This window comes from Gorilla gorilla, chromosome 14 (genome assembly GCF_029281585.2).
Source record: "Gorilla gorilla gorilla isolate KB3781 chromosome 14, NHGRI_mGorGor1-v2.1_pri, whole genome shotgun sequence".
Taxonomy (NCBI): Eukaryota; Metazoa; Chordata; class Mammalia; order Primates; family Hominidae; genus Gorilla; species Gorilla gorilla.
Genome location: NC_073238.2, coordinates 49,867,732 through 49,886,003, shown reverse-complemented (window position 1 = coordinate 49,886,003; position 18,272 = coordinate 49,867,732). Strand labels below are relative to the sequence as shown.

General features: G+C 34.6%; 1 protein-coding gene across 8 annotated transcripts in view; it reads right to left on the bottom strand.

Annotated features, from left to right (window-relative positions):
• The window catches only part of NBEA (neurobeachin), a 723,498-nt gene that overhangs the window by 87,069 nt on the left and 618,157 nt on the right, over window positions 1–18,272 (bottom strand). For all 8 annotated transcript variants that reach the window (XM_055360199.2, XM_055360200.2, XM_055360202.2 and 5 more), the window contains 2 exons: window positions 18,067–18,179; window positions 1,828–1,968 (listed from right to left, as the gene is read on the bottom strand). In XM_055360199.2, the coding sequence (XP_055216174.2) occupies window positions 1,828–1,968; window positions 18,067–18,179 (254 nt within the window). The remainder of the gene's footprint in view (window positions 1–1,827; window positions 1,969–18,066; window positions 18,180–18,272) is intronic.

Below are 18,272 nucleotides of genomic sequence, written 5' to 3'. Positions count from 1 at the left end.
TGGATGTCTGACTGGATGTAAGAGGTTGGAAAGACAGAGAAAATATCTAGGAAAAAGCTTCCCAATTTCTAGATTGGGCAGCTGAGTGAATAATCATGGCATTTAACCACAGCAGGTTCATGAGGGAGATGAAGAGTTCATTTATTGAAATGCTGCTTATGGTACTGTGAGATGTTCAGGTAGAAATATCTAGTAGGCACTTGGAAATATGGGTCAGGAACCCATGAGAAATGTTTGCAAAGAAGAGAGAAGCTGGAAATCACTAGCTTGTAACTGAATGACACAGCTCAGCTGAAATATAAAGAAAAATCCTGTGGAAGAGGAACATTAAGGAAAAAGAATCTGAACAGGAGACTGAGCAGAACAGTTAGGATGACAGGAGGCAAACCAGGAGAGGATATTGTAAAAGGAACTTGAAAGCAAATTTCAAGGAGAGAAGATTAGCAATGGCGTGAAATGCTTCAAGAGACATGATAGGTAAAAAATGGGATGCTCTATCTGCATAATATGTGACCTCCCCAAAAACAGTTCAGTAAAGTGATGGATGTGGAACTGAAATCAACCAGGCTAAAGACTGAATGGGAGGTGATAAAGTAGAGGCAACAGGTACCACAGTGCATTGCAGGACAGCAGAGGTTGTGCTTTCAGGAATCTGACTATGCAGGGAGAGAGATGGGAAAGAACTTCAGAGTGGGCGGAGGCTGGCAGGAGGCTTTTTTTTTTTTTTTTTTTTTTTAAGATCAGTGAGACTTAAATATATTTATGTCTTAGGAGAAAGAGAAAAGTAACAGAAAGAGGTTTTCAAAACATTTGGAAACTGGTTTTAAAACATGCTGCCCAAGAAGCAAGAATGAGGGAGTGGGGGAGAGCAAGTGCCAGTGTGCCTCATTTGTGAGAAAGGAGGCAGTGGGTATTCAGAATGCACTCCAGGGCTAGGTGTGGTGGCTCACACCTGTAATCCCAGTGCTTAGGGAGGTAAGGCAGGAGGATCACTTGAGCCCAGGAGAACAAAAGTGAGAGACCAGCGTGGGGAACAAAGTGAGATCCCATGTTTAAAAATAATAGCTGGGCTGGGCGTGGTGGCTCACGCCTGTAATTCCAGTACTTTGGGAGGCCAAGACAGGTGGATCACCTGAGGTCAGGAGTTCAAGACCAGCCTGGCCAACATGGTGAAACCCCGTCTCTACTAAAAATACAAAAATTAGCTGGGCGTGGTGGTGGGCATCTGTAATCCCAACTACTCTGGAGGCTGAGGGAGGAGAATCACTTGAACCTGGGAGGCGGAGATTGCAGTAAGCCGAGGTCATGCCATTGCACTCCAGCCTGGGCAACAGAGCGAGACTCTGTCTCAAAAAAAAAAAAAAAGAATAGAAATAAAAAAATAATAGATGCACAAGGTGTTACATGCCTGTAGTTCTAGTTACTCGGGAGGCTGAGGCAGGAAGATCCTTTGAGCCCAGGGGTTCAAGGCTGCTGTGAGCTATGATAGTGCTACTGCAACTCTAGCCTCAGTGGCAGAGTGAGAGACCCTCTCACTGAAAAAAAAAAAAAAGGTATGTACTCAATTTTGGCTCCTTTATAACTGGACAACTGGTTTGGTTTAAGCTCATAATACCTAGCAACAGATAACTATCTTCCTAATCCAGTTTTGCAAATGAGACAACTCATTAAAAAAATTCATATTTTGCTACTTTGGAATCTTTAATTTCTACTTCACTCGTCTCTAATCTTTGTTAATCAAATTACAACTGATTTGATTTTTATTTAATTTACTTACGTTAAAATTTTAAGGTACCAAAGGCAAGCTAACTCAATGAAGATACTCACAATTCGAACAAGCCAGGATAAAGTAGATGTTGCTGTTGAATAATGGGTATTATAATGGTAGGGTGGGCTTTGATCATCTTCCCATGTCTCATAACGCTCTGCATAAAACACAGCTCTCTTGGGGTTCAAAGCACCAATTGGCTATTAAAAGAAAAAAAATATTTTGTTTAATACAGTCATATTAGATATCCTAGATAATAAATCTTTATACTTTCAGTATTTCACTGTTAATTCATTTTAGCCATACAGCATAAATACATTATTTTGTATTACATTTTTAACCATACTGGATTTTGATATTAATTACAAATCATTACACTTGTTATAAACTGCCCAAGAGGATAATTCATAGCACAAAGTTTCTAGACTTTACCAAGTTTTTGTTAACTAGATTATCAGAGGTGATCTAGTTTAAACTGTTAAGGCCACACCAACAGTTTTGTTATTTTCCTTCTACTTAATAAGCTACATAATGAAAATTTAGCTTGGAATACAGGAAACCCAATGGAGGGAAGGTGAAGAGATTGACCATTTGACAACCATATTAGTGAAAACCTTGTCTTAACAGCCAGTTACCCAGAGTGTGAAAGACAACCCTCCATATGGAAGCCTGATAGAATGTTAGTCTCATTCTGTTAGTATATAGATGGAACAACTATCCTTTTTATTGTTAAACTACACACCTAAGGGTGATGGAATAATCCAGGAAATTCAGATTCCTTGGAAAGCATTTTGCTGAGGCCACTAAGACCTCTCCTATCAGTACCACCACCCTATTTACTGATTATGATGCTAATCCCTATACTGATTTCTTCAAAAAGCATGTGCTTAATTGTATCACAGTCTCAAAATTTTAGCACATCTAATCATTAGGAATTTCCAGCATACCATCTTCATGATTTCAAATAGCAAACTGCCTTAGCTTCAGTTTTTGTCTGATTTTGGATTAATGGTATACAGAGTCCGTGCTTATGGTATCAAATAAGCACATTATTTTGACTTAAGTTGCATACTATAAATTAAGTATGTTTATAGAGAAAACAAGAGTACTAAGTACAATGTCTACTTTATTTCAAAATTTAATATTTATAATTAACTATGAAGATCCCTTGAAGGCTTAATTTTAACAAGAGAAGTAGTAGAAAATTAGTGTGTCAAAGGGACACATAATGTTACACAAGAGAGGAAGATTCATTTATAAATTGTTATGAGCCTTTTCTTTTGGCCTCAGGAGACTAATTCAAATAACACAATGAGGTCATCAGCAGTAAAAAGTCTGTTAGAATTTCCATAATAAACTCTTATTTGCAAGGGTGCTTATCCTGAATATTTAAATTATTTGTAAATTATGTTCATTTTTTGTTAACTTTAATTATGATTAACAAAGACTCAACAATTTATTTATATAAAAGCTTTATTTTTTCATGCACAAAAGTGTTAATATTTTAAGGTTCCTAAATTTTTTGTCCTCATTTTGTAAAACAAAGTATGATAGTATAAAAATTTAGATTTTTAAAAAAGTTCTAAGGTTTAAATTTTATTGTGTTAAATTTCATTATCTCTCAAATCTCTTTAGATAGATGTAAAAAAGGCAATGTAATTTTGTTAAACATTACATAAAATATTAATATTTAAAACAACATAATTACATTATTGGTAAAAGTAATTGCTATAAAGTGAAATGAATGTAAGGTCTGTTATGGAATTGAAGTAATGAGGTTTTTATTTTTTTATTTTATTTATTTGTTTATTTTTTTGAGATGGAGTCTCGCACTGTTGCTCAGGCTGGAGTGCAGTGGCGCGATCTGGGCTCACTGCAAGCTCCGCCTCCTGGGTTCACGCCATTCTCCTGCCTCAGCCTCCCGAGTAGCTGGGACTACAGGCGCCCGCCACCATGCCCAGCTAATTTTTTGTATTTTTAGTAGAGATGGGGTTTCACTGTGTTATCTAGGATGGTCTCAATCTCCTGACCTCATGATCCGCCCGCCTTGGCCTCCCAAAGTGCTGGGATAATAGGCGTGAGCCACCGTGCCTGGCCCAAAGTAATGAGTTTTTCATTTAAAATTACCCACATATTTTATACTTTACTAGATGTTCAGATATGTTTTTCTAACTCAGTATATTTTTCAAAGCACTGAAAATGTTTAATACTTTGTTCTGTCGTGAATATGCTAATAGACCTTTCACACGCATAAAATGTCTGTGCAATCCCTAAGGTTTGATCTTATCTGATATTGTTTGTCCTGTAAAATCTCACAAAACATTCTTTAAAAACGAGCATGTCTCTTCCTCTAATCTTTTCCAATCTTCTCTTACACTTCTGGAAAAGGAAAAGTAAATACTTATATTTTTTATTTTACACAAGTTTCATCAAAGTCATGTTAATGCAGTGTTTTACAGAGTAATGCTTTGTAGGAAACAGCTGCACAATATTAAAGTCTGTATATGCCTCCATTAGTAACTTCTTAAAATGTATTTCTAATTTTGAATTTTTACCTAATAAGGTTAGAAATTAATTTTATGAAACATAATGCAAGTGATTTGCTTTGTACTTAATATTTTTCTATCATTTTGCTTCTAACAGTCAAACAGCAATAAATAATTAGAAAGCAAAAAGCTTCCAAATGTTTGGGGAAATAAGAATTTTGTCATAGATGACATTTACTTAAGAGATCCTAATAGATACCTATCATATCATATTTATCCATCTATCAATCAATTACCTACTTACCTACATACTGACAAGGTTGTTAAGTTTGCTATACTTCAAAAATTTTAGCAAATACTGCAATGTCAATATCATCTGATTTTGGCAGATGAATATGGTAAGAATTCTGGTCCAAAGGTAAGGCTACACTTAATAAAATTTATAAATTTACTTTGCAATATTTTCCAATTTTCATTATAGTTACTACATCAATAAATAGTGTCCTTTTCTGTCAAACAGTGGGCATTTGGATACAGCGACTTCTGCACTTTTTAAATGTTACCATATACAAAAGTTTAACTGAAAGTTTAAAGCCTGTTTTTAGATTTATTGCTGTTTTGTCTTTTTTAGCTTTTATGTTACAGGTGAACACTTTAACAAATAGGAAAAAATGGTGCAAAAAATGCAAAAATGAAAAATAAAATTTCTATCCCTATAAAACTTTATTATTATAATTCAGTTTTTAAAACTGCTAAAAAGCCTACATAGCTTGCAAAAAGGCACTGTTTCCAATATCAAAGAATCAAAGAAGTGACTAATGTAAAAAAATTCACATTCCTTATAAAATCTACGGGAAATTACATGTGTAGCATTAGGATGTTCACATGAAACACTACTGTAGTTAGTGAAGAAATAATGCTGAGAATTTTCTCTACTCTTGTCACTCAATTTCCCTGTTTTGAAGACCAAAGAGAGAAATCTGTCTCAAACTTCAGGGCCACAAAAAGCTTGGTTTTCCTAAAAATAAAAACCTTTGTGACTTTATTACATGAAACAAAAATCCTACCAGATGTTTGTGGGGATTTACGTGATCTTAAGGCTCTGATAAATACTATAGTAAACATAATTGTTTAAATGTGTTTACTCCAGTGTGTATTTTTAAAATTTTTTAATGGGAAATACATACTTCTTTTGTTTTTAAAACAACTGTTTAGATGCAATACCTTAGATTGTACTTTGAAACATTCTGGTATGTATTTGATGGGTATTTCTGCATGCTAACTTTTTCTTTAGTTCCATTTTGCTATTTTCTCTTTCTGTCATCTTAGCCTTGATTTACCAATATTTTTCTGTCTTTTAAAACCTGCATATTGTACCAAGTCCTTTTCTTAGGACAGGTATAAAATATATAAATTTAGTAAGTAAAAATGACCGCAAAAATTATATAAATAAAACATATTGGATAAATGGTATTATATGAGACATCAGAAGAACTTTTAGAGAACATAAAAGTCTGAGCACAGAGTTATTGATTTAAACAAATACAAATAAATAAATGTGGATTGATCTGATGAATGGTCAATGTCATCAAACTACATTATAATTTTCAAGAAAAAAAGTTTGTCAAGGACAAATCAGAGGCCTAGTTAAAGCAATGTCAATAACACTGAATTCTAATATATCATAAAAAACTGAAAATGGTAATGATGTTCACGGTACTAGGATTCTACTGTTACATAGGTTGAGCATCCCTAATCCAAAAGTTTGACATCTGGAATGCTCCAAATTCCAAAACCTTTTGCATGCCAACATGACACCATAAGTGGAAAATTCCACTCATATGTACTTAACACAAACTTTATTTCATGTACAAAATTGTTAAAAAAAAACCGTAAAAGATGACCTGCAGGCTATATGGAATATGGTGTATATGAAATGAAATAATTTTTTGTTTAGACTTGGATTTGTTCCCAAGCTATCTCATTGTGTATATGCAAATATTCTGAAATCTGAAACAATCTGAAGTCTGAAACACTTCTGGTCCCAAGCATTATGGATAAGGAATACTCAAACCTGCACACATAAAATGTTCAAGAGTTCACTACTGCTATTACAACTGCTGATGATACTATATATTTGTATAACATATTGTCTTCACATCCGTTTTCTAGACTGATTTTCATAAGTATCTGAGGACAGCAAGGCATTCAATATGAACCTAATTTCATGAGGAGGAAACAGGTACCTGGGTCTCCACATTCCACACTACTGCACTGCTTTTTCATTGCTAAATATGAAATTCTGATCTTAATGTGACTTTATTTTTCAATAGATATGGAATCTCACTATGCCACCCAGGCTGGTTTCGAACTCCTGTCCTCAAGTGATCCTTCTGCCTTGGCCTCCCAAAGTGCTGGTATTACAGGTATAAGCCAGTATGCCCGGCCCTTGATGTGACTTTTTTCTTTCATAATTTCCTACTTAATTCCTCATTCCTCATAGATCCACAGAAATGGAAGGAAACATTCAGGTCAACTTGACCAAATCTCTTACAAATGAGTACACTGAAGAAAAGTCAAATGAAGATCATGTTGCTAGTCAGTGGCTAGACGTTTTACAGAACCAGCTGCAGCTCTGTGCTAGATACAGCTTGAAGCTGGGTACATTTGACTCATTTGTCTGGCTTCTAACGATAGCTTTTAGTTATCTCAATACTTTTAAGACATTGAACTGCTAACATATCTAAGTTATCGTGTTATCTTTTGTAATCAAGGGCTTGAAAATCCTTAGAAGAGGCTTTGAGAGTTCTTACCTTTTTTGTTTTTTAGTCATGAACTACCTGTCATCATTCTGAAAATTCTGTTATGACAACATAGAAATCATACCTACAGACACTTCTGTGCTCAAGTAAATTCCCGGGCTCCCTTTTTATCTAAGGAACTTCAACTCATTATTTTGGAGGTTTTTCAAATTGCATCTGTAAAGCCTTACATGACACCATCTGGTAATAGGCAATTTTCTCATCTTTTTAACCCAGTAGTATAGCCCTTCGAAGAAACTCCCTGTCTTTTATTCATTTCTTTATTCGCACACCTACAGTACCTGAACCTTTTTAAGCGAGCAATAAATGCTAAATGAATGAAGACTGATTGACCCAATTATATAATATTATATAACATTTCCATGTGGAAATTTTAGAAAAAATTTTATGCAAAAATTGAAAGACATAACAAAGTGAAAAATATTCATAGCACATAAGAGCTAGTTTCCTTAAAAATGTGCTCTTACAAATCAATAAGAAGCTAATGAACAATCTAATTAAATAAATGAGGAAATGATATGATGAATAGGCAATTCACAGAATAATAAATGCCAATTTCCAATATATATAAGAAAAAATAGTACCAGTTCCTACAATGTAATGGATATATATTCTTTTTTTCTGTTTAGCATTCATTATGCCTTCTTCCTTTGTGAACCATTCCTTCCCCACTCTTGGTCTACCTGGTGCAGGTGAGCTGACCTCGCTACCTGACTCCCTGGGTGGGCATGGGATCTAGTCCTGTCAATCATAATATTTTATCCACATTGGCACTATGACTGCAGCAGAAATGGACACGTAATTCAACTTGATCGGATGAAACTTTGCTGCAACTATCTGGGAAAAGCTCTCTTTTTCTAGCGGGGTTACAAAGACATCATTACTGTAACACAGGGAAGCCTGTTTGAGAATGAAGCCAATGTAGAAAAGTAACAGAGGTGTGGATCCTGATAATTCTGGTGAGCATTTGGATCCAGTTTTCCTGAACTGACCCATCCCTGGATTTCTCAGTTATATGGGCTAATCAAATTTTTATTTTAAATTAAAGCCAGTATAAGTTGACTTTCTATTATATGTAATCAAAAGTCGTAAGTACACTCACAATTGTTAAAATGTCAAACAAAAACTATTTTTATTAACTAGATTGTCAAAAATTATTAAGTTTTATAATACTCAGTATTGGAAAACATGATATCTCATAATGCTATTGGCAAATAAATCAGTATAAATTTCTTGTGGGGAAAATTGGTAACATTTAAAAAAATCATACAGTTTTGATCAAGTAATTCTACTTTGTATAATTTATTTTTTGAAGAATATATATGACAGTATATCAACAGTTGTCTCTGGGCAGTGAGAATGTGGAGACTTTAGTCTTCCTTGTATACTCTTTTTTTGCTGTTTAATCATGAATTTGGTTTATCTCATAGAGATAATTTTAGACGGCTTTTAGAATTATATGACCCAGAAATATATTTCACATGTGAACATTTTAACTTTGATAAATTTAAATTAACTATAGTAACTTTATATTTTGGCTAGTGTTATTGACCAAATATTTCCAAATATAAATTTCTATTATTGGCCAGGGCAGTGGCTCATGCCTGTAATCCCAGCACTTTGGGAGACCAAGGTGGGTAGATCTCTTTGAGGCCAGGAGGTCAAGATCAGCCTGGCCAACATGATGAAACCCCATCTCTACTAAAAATACAAAAATTATCCAGGCATGGAGGTGGGCACATGTCATCTCAGCTACTTGGGAGGCTGAGGCAGGAGAATTGCCTGAATCTCGGAGGCGGAAGTTGTAGTGAGCCAAGATTGCACCACCGCACTCCAACCTGGGTGACAAAGTGAGACAACGTCTCAAAAAAAAAAAAAAAAAAACCAAACCAAACCAAAACAAAAAACTACTATTATCAGCCTTCATTGATATTTGAATCAGCGTACATCAAAACCTTACTAGTTACAGCGAGTTAAATGACAACACGAGGAACAAAAAGACAAATTCAGAAGCCTAGCATTGGCATATAATAAATACATGCAAAATATTGGCTGTTATTGTTATGTTCTATAAGATAACTGGCATGCTCTCTTAAATGAGTCAATATCATGAAAAAAAAAGGTGGGGCTGTTAGGGTGGCTGGGAGCTATTCTAACCTTTAGACAGATAAGACAGAAGAATCAGATGTGCTGTGTGGTCGCTGACTGAATCCTGGCGTAAGCAAAACAATTTTTAAGACACATGGGAGATAATTAGAAAACCTTGATTATAGGCACAGTGTTAGATAATATTAGGGAACTGTCTTAAGTTTTGTTAGATATAATCATGGTGATCTGATTATATGGGAAAATACTATTTTTCATACTGAAATATTTAGGGGTAAAGTATGATATATTTAATTTATTGAAAAATACTTCAGTAAACCAATAAAAGCTAAACTGTCAATAATTATAACATGTAGGTATTGGTTAATGGGTATTGTTATTAGGAATTGGTACTTTTTCTTTGCTTAAAAATTTTCATAGTAAAGTCAAAATCAATTAAAATAGAGTACAAAAACAAACAAAACCTTTCCAATCAATCCAAGTCTTTCCTATGTTTTGGGTTGTTCTAAATAAGAATGCTTTAAATGACTTGAAAATTTGTTTCTCTAAAATATGTTAAAATTACGTTCTTGTAAGTGTGGATTAAACATTCCCTTTGCAATTTTATACTGTTAATTGGCTTAATATGGCCTTTTGTCATCAGATGAACTTCAGCAAATCAGTACACAATTTTCAAATACATTATTAAGGAACAGAACCTGAAGTCATGAAACATTAATAAAGAGAAGTGTTAAGATTACATTTTTCTATTAATTAAATGTGTTTCTTTTTATAGTTTTTCATAGGGTGGAATTGAGTATATTATGAAGAAAGATAATCTTTGATCTAAAGTTGCAATTTGATTAGCAAAATCTATTAGCACTTGGCTGCATGGTGGCTCACGCCGATAATCCCCACACTTTGAGAGGCCGAGGCGGGTGGATCAGGAGTTCGAGAGCAGCCTGGCCCACATGGTGAAACCCCATCTTTACTAAAAATACAAAAATTAGCCAGGCGTGGTGGTGCATGCCTTTAATCCCAGCTACTGGGGAGGCTGAGGCAGGAGAATTGCTTGAGCCCGGGAGGCGGGGGTTGCAGGGAGCCAAGATTGCACCATTGCACTTCAGCCTGGGCAACAAGAGTGAAACTCAAAAAAAAAAAATCTATTAGCACTTTATTTTTTTAATTTAATTTTTTATAGAGACAGGGTTTGGCTATGTTGCTCAGGTTGGTCTCAAACTCCTGGCCTCAAGCAATCCTCCTGACTCTGCCTTCCAAAGTGCTAGGATTACAGACGTGAGCCACCACATCCAGCTTTAAGCACTTTCATAGGAATGCTAGTCCCACATAGGACCGAAAGCTTTGGAGGTGTGGAATGGCTCACTGACCGCATTTCTTTTGACTCCTCTGCTCATATCTGACATGACTGAGCATTGTGCAGGATATTTTAAAAGAACTCATTCTTACTGGATAATAGGGAGAGTTTTTCTTTTTCTTTTTTCTTTCCTTCTTTGTTTTTTTTTTTTTTTGCTTGTTTTTTTTGTTTTTTTGATAGTGTATAAAAACTGCCAGGGCATTTAGAAAAGGTAGAGGGCATCTAGAAGAGAAATTAATCACTAGCTTTTTTTTTTTTTTTTTTTTAAAGAATATCCTACCTATGTATTATGGAGAAATAATAGGTAACGAATGGAAGAAAATGCAATCTATATAACCAGTGCAACTCATCATAGCATTGTGAGGGTAAAGCAAGAAAATCCATGTAAGATGCTTAGCACAATGCCTGGCATATAATAAACACATGCAAAATATTGGCTATTATTATTATCATTATCCCAAGATAGTTCCTAAGAAAGTTAGTTTTATATATCTTAGTGAAAAGTAAATACTTTCACCTACAAACAGTGGAGCATCTTAAATCTTCATGTGTTAGTTCTAGAAGTTTTCCAGGTATTAAGTAGAAGGATAATGATGGGGCTACAAATTAGTTTCAAGATCACTTCTAACTGCTTAATATTCTGTTTCAGCTGGAAAGAAAGGTTAAAGGAGGCTGAATTTGGCCTAGTTTTGCATGATAATGCTGTGGTTTAGACACAGAGGTGACATGTGGCTGGTGAAATTAAAGTGCATAAAGCAGGCTCTCTTTTCCTTTCCATAGGTAGGATTCTTCTAAGAGCATACACTAAACAGTGTTCCTGCTGTTTTCAGTTTCTTCTTTAACAGCGTAAAATTTTCAAAGCAAAACAGGCTCTATAGCATTTTTTTCCCTCTCTTTTTCTGAAAGGGTGATTCAGCTGGCTAAGTGGGAAGGAACAAGAAAAGAGGATAAAGAGACATTTAGTATAAGCAAACAGAGCCTAGGACTGCTTTGGAAGTTCTGTATAAATCTATAAAGCTCCCTGTCACCCTATTATGTCTCCAACAAGCAACATTGGAGATATAAACAAACAAACACAAAAACACTTCACTGTTTCTGGTTACCAGTGTCTGTGAAGTCTACCTTTTTAGTTGCACTTTTCTCGGTTCTTCCATTTTTTCAATTAGAAGGAGAACAGCTTAGTATGTCACTGGGTAAACAATGACTGTAACTTCTTAAAGGTATGAACTAAGTCTTATTGCCTTTGTATCTCCAGTGTCTGGCACAGAGTAGGTTGGCAATAAATGCTTGTGTAATGAAAGAATGAGTGAATGAATAAAAGTATTAATTTAAATAAATGAATATCTCATGAGTTTAAAACAGTATCCAAACACTGCCAATCAATACCTTGTCCCTCAGCACTGCCATATTAGCAAGTCTAATGAAAACAGTTTTCAACATAGTGTGAATTATATGTTAAGGCAGCATTCAACATACATTGAAACAAGTTATTTCAAATTTGGCAGCAGGGTTATTTGGCAGATGGTATATAATTAAATTTACACATTCACACTTTTATCTTTTAGTTTTGTATCATCCTAACTACCACTAACACACCTAGTAGTTTTGCCCATACTTCATATTTTGTTGCTTAAAATTAAGCATTAGGTAGATTATGATCAAGTAAATGGAATTAATTTCATTTTAGATGTTGTTAACTTACAGTGAAAAAGAAAGATAAAATAACCACAGAAACTTGCTCTAGTTGAGATTGTAGTGAGCCAAGATCATGCCACTGCACTCCAGCCTGGGTGACAGAGGGAGACTCCATCTCAAAAACAACAACAACAACAACAACAAAAAACCCAACTTGCTCTAGATTGCTGAGTCATGCATTCCCCACCTTACCAATATAAACTCTTTTCTGTGTGGTAGACAGACATTTGGTAGTATTGAGGGTGGATGGTTGAAGAGTATTCACACTTCAGTGCATCCATTTGCATTATCACATTTCAAAGCCTCAAGGCATTATCACTTCCTTTTATTAAGTGGCATAATAATTTGGGAAAATGGTTATGCTTATCATCATCTGTCAGTCAAACAACTCCTGTGTTAACAAAATATATTTTTTCCACTCGATGAATGGGTGTGTGTATGTGATGTCTTATGTTCATGTCAATATTAGTAGGACTTGGTTTTGTGATGAAACTATTTCACTTATCAGAGGGCATGACTGGGAAATAGGAAAATTCTATTTACCCTTTAATGAGCAGAGACTGTGCTTCACATCAAAGTCATGTAACCACTGTAATTTAAGAGTCGAGTTCATATGAGTATATGTAAATAACTGAAGCCCTCGCATATATCATGTTGTAAGATAGATTTCACCATAAGGTTACATCTCCATAAGGAATACCTATATAAATGGGGTGGGGAGGAAATCTCTAAACCTACTGTTGGTTGGTGTTGAAAAGATAGGTCAAAGGCAGATTGTTTCATCTGCTGACCCTCATGTCAAACAATAAACATAGCCTCTAACCTGTACACGTAATAAATAAAACTTGAACCTGTGATGTCTAATCAAATGAGAGGTCTAAAAAATCTTACTGATAAAGAACTTTTTTTTTGCTCCTGTGCTCTTCAAATGTTCAATTAAGTGGGCCAAAGAACAAGTAAGAATATTATAAATATAAAATATTTCAGTCCAAATAAATGTGCACCTAAAGTTCTAATAAACATTTAATATAACCTTAGTGTTTTGATGTTACAGTTTTGATAATTTGATAACTCAAATAGATGATAAAACAGAATTATTTATTGAATTAAAAATATTTTATTAAATGGCATTATTTTTTAATTTTACTAGAATAAAAAATAAATCAGAGGAATCAAATAACCTTCACTAGGTTTTTGTCAATCATACCAAAGATAGTGAACTCTCAAATGACAATGATGGAAATTTGCTTTGTCACTGCCACTCACTGAATGCCACTTCTGTGTCAGGCATTATACTAGGTGCCTTAAGTACTTTACGGTGTGAAAATCTTTCAACAACCCTATTATGTAAGTATGATTGTGTTCATTTTAAAGATGAGAAAACAAGTTCAGAGAATTTAGAAAACATCTTAAATTTGCACAATATGTGACAGAGAAACAAATATTTGAGCGAAGCCTACATTCTTTTCATGTTCCAGTTACAACCTCTTGACTTTTTCTCCCAGTTCCCACTATTGTTCAAGCCACTTTCAGCTGTGTTTTCTGAAACTTTCATTCAAAAGTTTCCCAACTGATACAACACAGAATTTCATGAAGCCTGTGTAATGTGGTGGTATAAAGAAAGAAAATAAATATTTATTTTTTTGGCATTGTACATTTCATAGTTTCTTAATTCTTTCATATAGTAAAGAATATAAAAAGTATTTGGGGTACCGCATGTTTATTGAAACAAATTCTAGAATTATTCACTGCTAAGAATTATTACTGGGATCAGGACTCCCAGTGTTTGTTTAGAAACAACTACTTTTGTTGTTAGAGATCTTTTAGAATGTTCTTGGTCATATCATTCAAGTATTTCAATTTTTCCTTGAGCTTCTGAAGAGTAAGAAACTCTCCATTAAAATTTTCATTTGCGGTATTGATTATAACTACAAGAATTTCATGTGCTTCTTAGTGGACATCTCTTCATTGCGATAATATTGCACTATAGTAGTTTTTCCTTCCAATTATATTATTATACTTCAAATGTCATTTTCCCATTAGGCATATAAAAAGATATTTTCATACATTAAAAATCTTGTTTATTGATGGATTTTATACAGGATAGTCTCAGGTTTCTAGCTCATTTGTAAGAAGCTCCTATTAAGAAATTCAATGAAGCATGTGAACAATGCACGAGTAATTTATTAACATATCAAGAGGCTTTAATTTGCTAACATTTTCCTATCATGCTAGGGTGACAGAATAGAAAGAACAAATTGCTAAAGCATAGAATATAGTAAAATTGGAAGAAAAGCTATCTATCTTTTAAGAGCTCATGGATTCAACTGTTCACAGCATGAAGAACTACATGCTTGCAAAACTACAGTTTGTAGTCACATTGCCTAATTTATTTAGGCTCCGTCTGTTTACCTGTATTATTTACTTAACACTATATAAAATTAGAGGAGCACATGTGAGGCACAAAAGGAAAAGCTCTGCCAAAGGAAATACACATTACACAGATTAGCATAAAAACCCTGAAATGGGCCGGGCGTGGTGGCTCACGCCTGTAATCCCAGCACTTTGGGAGGCTGAGGTGGGTAGATCACAAGGTCAGGAGTTCAAGATGAGCCTGGCCAACATAGTGAAACCCTGTCTCTACTAAAAATACAAAAAAATTAGCCAGGTTTGGTGGTGGGAGCTTGTAATCCCAGCTACTTGGGAGGCTGAGGCAGGAGAATCGCTTGAACCTGGGAGGAGGAGGCTTCAGTGAGCCGAGATTGCACCACTGCACTCCAGCCTGGGTGACAAAGCGAGACTCCATCTCAAAACCAAGCAAACAAACAAACAAACAAAACCTTGAAATGTTTATATCTTCAGTTACTGTAGAAACAGTGACTTCCTCATTTATTTTAACTCATTTTTTCCTACATGGATAAATGAAAAAAATCTATGATTACCAGCAAATATGTTACCAGATGCCTTCTATAACCCATACTAATCATAATGAGTGCCACATTTTCTTTGGCTGGGCTAGTGTTTCAAGAACATTTGAGTCCAAATGTCTTAGTGAGTCTGAGCCTGTACTCCCCAGTGAGGCACAGTCCCTACTATACCTATCTTGTAAATGCTGGCCTCTCATATTACTGTTAACTATCTGAGTTTTCATTTTGCTCTGGGCTGAACTCCCTTCAAGTGGCTGGGAGTATGTCTGCTTTATTCACTCCTGTACACTCTTTCACTTGTAGAGTGTTTGACATATAGCACATGTGTGATAAATATTTGTTGACTGAACAACTGAAGGAATGAATAAATAAATGGAGAGAAAAAAAGGAGCTTCAGTCTATAAGTTTCCTTTAAACACAACATCCCAGTTGATTTTAAATAAAAAGAACTTCCTTCCTTGTTTTAAAAATAATACAATAGCCATAATAGTAGTCATCGTACGAGGTTGTAATATGCTACCTGAGAATCTATACTCTGAATTTTTATCGTATATATATTTTATAATGTCTAAGTAATGGCTATTCAATTAATGTTAAATAAAATACATGCAGACAAGATTTTGTCCAAGAACTAGTTTGACAGTTTTCATCCTCACATCAATAAGTTTGTTTGGTTTTTGTTTTACACCCCAAAATTACACTTCAACCTTGGCAAGTCATGCATGCCATTCAAATATTCTCATCCAATATGTATGTAGTAGCATATATTCATCATCATTATTTGAAATACAATTCAGAGCATATGGCCTATATCAATGATTCACCACTCTATTATTGTCATATACATAGCATTAGCTAATACTGATGTCCCCGCACTATTCTAAGTCCTTTATGCTTATTAACCCATCCTCCACTCCACACAACAACCCTATTATTATTGATGTCTCATTATATAGGTGAGGAAATTAAGACAAAGAGAAACTAATACTCTTGTCTAAAGCTCCACAGCTGGTAAACGGCAGAATTAGGATTTGAATGTAGGCAGTCTAGCTGCAGAGTTCTTGTTCCTAATCTTGTCCCTAATCCAAAATTCTGAAATCTCAAATGCCCCAAATCCAAGTTTTTAAGCACTGATGTGATGCTTAATGGAAACACTGCAGCATTTTGGATTTTGGGTTTTCAGATTAGGGATGCTCAACTGGTAAGTATATAATGTATATATTGATATTTCAAAATCCAGAAAGATCCAAAATCCAAAACACTCTGGTCCCAAGCATTTCAGATACAGGATACTCAACCTGCATGTATTGTCTCTTGTGTGGGTCTCTCTAAAATATTGTACTTTATTTTTAATTTTTTGGGGGACTGATCTTATTATTTAGATAATCTATAACTAGATTTGTTCCTGAAGGGCAGGCTGCATGAATTACAATGCTTCTATCTACCTTATCTTAAATAATTTAGTTACCTGAATATGGTAAATAGTTAAGAATTTTTGGTTGACTCACCTTGGAAGAATTACTATATTTGCAAGCGTATTAGAATTCATTTGCTAGCAATTTATTTCTACCAGTTGTGTGACTCTCAGTAAGATGTTGGCTAACTGATCTTTTAGGTCACTTTAACATCTATAATACCACAGCTAAAATTATCCATGAGCTATCAACTAAAATTTAATAGGGAGTTATATAAAATAAAAGAACTGGAGACTGAATGACGCATAAGAACATGAAAAAATTAGTAAACAGTCTTCAAAAGAGGCTAAGAAATATTCCATGTGTAACAATAATACTTAATACTCAGGAAGTGCTTCTATGTGCCAAGTACTATGTTATATTCTTTAAATGTACATGTCATTAGATCTGTACAACTATTTGACATGGGACAGTATTATTATTCTCATATTACAAATGGGACAAGAGAAACTAGCTTTAGGTCACAGAGCTAGTAACTAGTGCAATATAGAACTTCAACTTGGGTAGGTCTAGGTTTCAAAGGCCAGAAAAGGGGCAGAAGCAGGCATGCTGAGTTAAAAACCATCTGTGGGATTAATTTTAAATCAGCTGTAATGTTGTTTCCCTAAATCACAGGGCTTATGCTGCTCTTGTCAATTAGCTCCTTAAACCTGCCCCCTAAAACCAAATGTATACACAAATACCTTTCAACTTTCTGTGGATTGCTAAATCAGACAATCAAGTCTGATAGAAAACAGAGATACATTCAAAGTCAGTGGGCTGAGGCTTTACTATGGCTAACATACATAAACTTTAAGGCAGGCCTCTGGCGTAAGCTTAGACTATAGAGCAGCTTTTTGGGCTTAGTTCCCAGTTCTTCACTGAATTTCAAACAGTTTAGTATCACACTGTAGTTTCCTCTGGACAAATGAGGTGAGCTAATAAAAATTTTGCCTTTTATTTCTTATTACCGTTATGCACCATTTTCTTGCCATCTTTTGGGCCATATCTTCTCTCTCATATATAGACAGACACTTGATAAAATTAACTGACTTTCTTTTCAGTATTATATTTCCCTACAATGTGTGTGTTTTATGGTCAATATAAATGTCTTATCATCTAAGGAACATATCACATAAACGATTTGCCATCATATTTTCTACTAATTTTAGGTTTTTAACCTTGACTTTAAAGCCTAGGATATATGAGAAAACTCTCTCTACATCTGCTATTTCTCAAATACCCATTTCATTTTGCCTATGCTAGTACTAGTTTATCTTCTTGTAGCTTAATTCCTGTGCTAAGAATTGGTAAGATTTAGAAACTGACTCTGTAAGTCAAGATAATCAGTTTCACTTTCTTACAAACATTAACTGGCTATATATACTCTGACAGAAATACTATTAGACTATAGCCTTATGAAGAAAGTTGACTTCTATATATTTAAAAGTTACCTTTGATAGATCCCTGAAGTTTCCTGGAAGAGTCAGGTCCAATTCTTCTGATTCATAGTTGGTTAACACCCACGGAAACACTGGATATTGGTTCAGATCATTGTATGTCCGTCCTAGTAAAGAAAAACAGAAATAAAAATTTGTATACACAAAATGCTTAAGAAATAGTTTCTGTTTTTACAAAGTATCTATTGAATTTCAGAAGA